Raw genomic sequence first — 5079 nt, 5'->3', positions numbered from 1 at the left:
TGCTCAGAGAAGCTGCCCTTCAGGTTCCTGTTTTGTCAAGCATCCTTCTGCACGAGAAAAGACTGCTCGAGCTGCACCTGACTGACACTATGATCCCAAGAAGGAATCAAAAGATCAACCTCATACAGGTTGGAAGCAAGCATAAAATGAAGCAAACAATACAAATATTATGAGTTTTAAATGTGTTTTTTTGCAGGATCAGGATTCATATACGACACAAAATGAAGATTTTATGCAGTTAAACCTTCAAAAAAGCTTTCTCTATCCATGCCAGATGACTGATTTGAATCACATGACGGCTGAATAAAGAATTTAACACTGTGGTGTGTGGGGCGCGCGCACTTACTATGAGTCCATGCGTGTGTTCACGTGACCCTTCCCCCCCCCACCGCAGCAGAGGAGATGTGGGGGGAAGGACACTGATGACCTCATTTGCATATTGGGCGCCTCTTCCACACACGCCGCGACGTCCACCAATCAGGTCGCAGCGTGCGGCAGACCACGCCCGCGCGGCAACTCGTGTCGCGCGCCTCAGCAGCATTGTACTGGCGCCCGGAGCGAACAGAAGTTAGTTTGTCCCACACTTTAGCAGGCTTCACCCGCGGAGGGGTTTTTGTAGTTTTTTAGTTAAGTTCAACCAAGTTTATCTTTAACGTGGATATCAGCGAGCTCGACTGCTGCATTGTCGCCCCTGGAAGAGCTGCTGACCGCCGAGTTAACCCGCAGAAGCCGACTGCTACCGCGGAAAAGTTATTGTTGTGCACCCCGTGGGGTTTAAAGTTCAGCTAACAGTAGCGTCACCGGCTACCTAGCAGGTAGTTAGCTCCAAAAACTTATAAAATAGCAATGGCAGCTGTGTGCCAACCACGACGTGCCTTGGTGGAAATACCTGCTCCACAGCCTAAAATCGCAGGTAAGTCTTGAAATATGACAGCTTTCTTTTTGTGGGGACTCATTAGCTGTAACGTTAACTTCTTTGTGACGGAGGCGCCACTTTGCTATCATGCTAATGTTATCGCAAGCGCGCGCCCACAGGAATAACAGTCAGGTTAGCTGATAACATATTACATGTTAGCAGTGACCTTAATGTGGAGAAGTGCGTTAACTTTGCACAATTACATGAAAATGTAGCTGACAGTCGATGAATACGTTGAGACTTGTGCTGGGTGTAGCAGGAATAGGTTATGAAATAATAACACGAACCGCCGTCCTCAGAAAAGGAACGAAGTTTTAATTTTCTGTCTTTTTTTCCTCCCACAGCTCGAATGAGGAGGTCCTACCTAGAAATCCTAAGTGCTCGTCTGGCTCCTTCTCCAGCTCCAAGAGGGAGAAACTCAGCCACAAACACAAAACGTGTCCAGTCATGTAAGTAACCAAGGGGAACCAGTGTCAATCTAGCTGCAAAACTATTGAGTGGTTTAGTTTTGTGAGTTGACTTTATAGGAAGGATTGTCCTAATCATGTTCCCTTTTTCTTTGCAGTGGACTTTGGTGCCATGTGGAGTCGGGGCATAGAGGAGCAGTGTGAGAAAATGGATGAGCACCATACCCCTCTCTCCAAACAGCAGCTTGTACAGCTCATCAGATCCCTCATCTTAGTCGAACAGGTATCCATCCATCCCATTTTAACACGAGCATATCAATGCAGAAAAAAGGATGCATTGTTTTTCATCCGGAGTGGAGTTTTAGTATCTAAGATGTAAAATAAAACTCAACTCTGAGCCTTCACTGCATACAGTGTAGCTAATATATGATGTGTTGCATTGCATCCTAGAGTCAAGAGCCCAGGATCCTGGCGTCAGACCTGAAGTATCTCCAGGAAGACCTGCAGCTGAAGAAAACAAATGTTTATAGGTCAATACCCTACTCGCGGTTTGGCTCCAACAGGGACGCTCACTGCTACAGAAAGGCATATCCACACCTGGTGTCATTTAAAGTGAGTATCAGTGGTGTTGTGACATGTTAGTATAAATGGCGACACTTTGTGGAAACCAGAAGATTTACTTTTAATTGGATGCTGTCCAGTTCTCATTTTCAGGAATGTGGTTTTATTTTAGTCTTTAAAGAGGCATTGTTGGCTCTTTCAGCTCACCCCTGCTGTTCTTTTCTAATTGAGCTTTATTTTTTTTTTCATAAAGGGAATTTTTTCTCACAGATGTATTAAAAACTGCTCATAATGTTACTCCTATGAGACTGAGTGTTTTAATTGTGTCATCCTAATCCATACCTCCTTATCCTCCCCCTCAGGTTTCGTGTCAAGAGTGGGGCCAGGTTCTTCTGAGGAACAAAGAGTGGGACGCTGTGTTGGAACACACACTGATGGCGTGGCGCTACACCAGTGAGTTGCCGCAGTGGGACACTGTGAACCATAATGCGCTGAGAGAACAGTGTTACAGCATTTTGGCAGCTCACAGCCTCACTGCTCTGCAGCATTACCACCCTGAACCCATCAGAGGACGCGAGCTGCTCAGAAGGTACGACTGTGAACCGTACACACAGATCTTAAACTATACATACACACATTGGTAGCGTGTCGACGTTTATTCTATATCATTATGATTGGATTGAGGCAATACTCAGCAAGGAAATTATCATGTAAACACCTCAGTTTCTTTCCTTAATTAAAATGTGACATTTTCAGTCAGACTTTTATTACTTGGGTGTGTAATTTAATTTATCTCAGTGTTTTGCCTTCATGCACACATCTGAAAGGCAGCAGCAAACAAGATGATCAGCAATGTGCCTGTACTCCAATCAAGTCACTTAATTTCCTTCATTTTGTTGCATAATAAGCTGTTTACAGCACGCTGCCCACAATAACCTGATCCTTAAGTGAAATGGGTCGACTCAGGTTACGGGGGGTATCAGGGTGCAGTCAACCTTGCTGGCGATATCATTTATTACGGCCCATATTTGTTTTCGCATTTTTGACCTCTACAGTGCAGCGAAATCTCAAAACAAATTCACAGCTCAAACTGTGACGAACTCAATGTGCTGTGGTGTCGGTTCCCTGCGTTCTCTTTGCTGACATGTTGGCAACAAATTGCTGACTTTATTATCCAGCTGAAGCAATGCAACATGGGCATCCTAGTGGAGTCCCCGCTTGTCACCTGTTGAATGTAAGTTCACTCACCTTTTAGCTCTGGGTTGGTAAACCATCCCCTGAGGAACTTCAGCTGGGTCTCTTTGCCTTTCCAGAACTTTCACCACCTAGGAGTTTACTTCAGCTCTCACTGGGATATATAACATGTTTGTGTATGATGCTTTTCACTCATTTAAATAATTTGAGCAGCTAAAGTAAAATCAGGAGCACAAACCTAAAATGATGGTTGCTTACATTGTGAGGGAGATGATAAAGTCATTTTGCTAGTTAGAAATTTGCTTTCTGTTAAAATCAACCTACCTCTTGATGAACTATCAATACCACCGTATTCATAGGTGTATCATTTTTATACACTTGCCTGGTGTTTTAGATGTAGTTGTTTATGGTAATCAGTTCATTAGCCATTGTTGGTGTTAATAGTTGTGAAGGTGTCCAGGTGAATCCTGTCTAACCCATGAATCTTCTGTTTCTGTCTCAGGTTGAAGATGGCTCAGTCGCACAGCCAGTCTATTGTGCCCTGTATCCAGGAGTTGCAGAGGGTTATGGGATGTGCTGATGACTCCTCCATGGACACAAAATAACATGAGAAACACTATGTAACCAGCTGGCTACTCCCCAGTGAAAATGTGCTTCATAGATGACCCAAATGATTTGCGTGGTTCTGGGCCAAAACGTTTGACATGGTTTCTTCCAAAGGGCAGCGTTGGAACTGAAAATGTAATAAGTGCCAGATAATGCAGCTTTCAAAAGGTCATGGGAACTGCTTCTTAAATGGCTGAAAATGCAATCAAACCTCTTATTTAATCACATTGCATTTTCACATCAACTGTAAAGTATTGTTAGAAGAGCAACAATTGTTGCATGGCCTTGCCTCATAATGTATTCATTGTTGGTTACCGAACAGCTTTAGAAACAAAAACTATTTTCTTTCCAGAAGAACATTCACATTGTGAGAAATGCTGAGTTAGCAATATAATTAAAATGAATATTTTTAGTATTTTGTATAGAATAACTTTTGCATTGACCATTGAAATGTTTAAAGTATGAGATGGCTGTTCTTGTTACCTAATAATAAGGGTGTTTGTGTGTGTATATATGTCCTTGTTACTATTCAAAATACTTGAAATTGTGGCCTTTGTTGTGTTTTCACTGTAGTTATGTTTTATGTTTGTCTAGTTTATTGGGAATTGTCCTCGTCTCTGATTGCACTGTTGCCGTTTGTCCTGAAAACTTGAAGATTTTTGATAAAATAGACCCTTAATTTCAATAAAGTCGTTACTTTATACTTGCAAAAGACTTGTTCATCTGTGTGTTCTGGTCTTGTACCCTTGATCTCTGTTTTCATTTAGAAAAGAACAGCTTTTTCCATATTGCAAACCAAACAGGAAGTTGGAGCTCCTTTTAATCTGTGGTGTTTATAGCAGACATCACCCACGCAATTTTCCTGTTTTGAATATTATGTTTCAAGTCTACTTTTAAGGTGTTCATGCATTGCTCTTAATGTCAGGTAGTTGAACTGAGCAGCTGGTGAGACTTGTAATTACACTACTAGGCTAATAAGCACCTAAAATTGCTGATTACACAAAATTACACAAAAAACCCTTTGTGAGGAGAATTTCTTCAATCTATAAAGGAGTGAACTGAAGGTCATCCTCTGGAAGCTCATTCCTTGCTGTTACAGCAGGAAGTGTGAAGTTTTTTTTCTCATTTCAGCAAAACACTTAAGGAGGATAATTCCCCTCCAAACTCATCCCCCAGTCTGAGCACTGATGTCCTGTGAACACACTTATAGACATTAGTCTCCTCTTCTCTTGGTCTGCTTTATACAAGAAGTGGCAATTGTAATTTTCTTAACCTCTCTTCATTTGACATCTCTTAGTTTAGTAGCTCTTCTCTGAACTTTCTCATTTTTCCCTATGTATTTGAATTTAGAATGACACAAGACTGGACATGCAAATTCATGATGAAATCTCATTA

The 5079-nt window shown here is 41.9% G+C and overlaps 1 protein-coding gene across 1 annotated transcript; it reads left to right on the top strand.

Moving 5' to 3' along the window:
* The first annotated feature begins 533 nt into the window (after positions 1-533).
* LOC140992075 (uncharacterized) lies at positions 534-4396 on the top strand. The gene is made up of 6 exons (XM_073462313.1): positions 534-913; positions 1261-1365; positions 1482-1606; positions 1774-1935; positions 2247-2473; positions 3581-4396. The coding sequence occupies exons 1-6, from the start codon at positions 847-849 to the stop codon at positions 3681-3683; spliced, it is 789 nt and encodes a 262-aa protein (XP_073318414.1). The 5' UTR covers positions 534-846; the 3' UTR covers positions 3684-4396.
* The last annotated feature ends 683 nt before the right edge of the window (positions 4397-5079 follow it).

This window comes from Pagrus major, chromosome 24 (genome assembly GCF_040436345.1).
Source record: "Pagrus major chromosome 24, Pma_NU_1.0".
In the NCBI taxonomy this organism is placed as follows: domain Eukaryota; kingdom Metazoa; phylum Chordata; class Actinopteri; order Spariformes; family Sparidae; genus Pagrus; species Pagrus major.
Note: the sequence above shows the minus strand (reverse complement) of the source record. Positions and strands in the feature narration are given on the sequence as shown.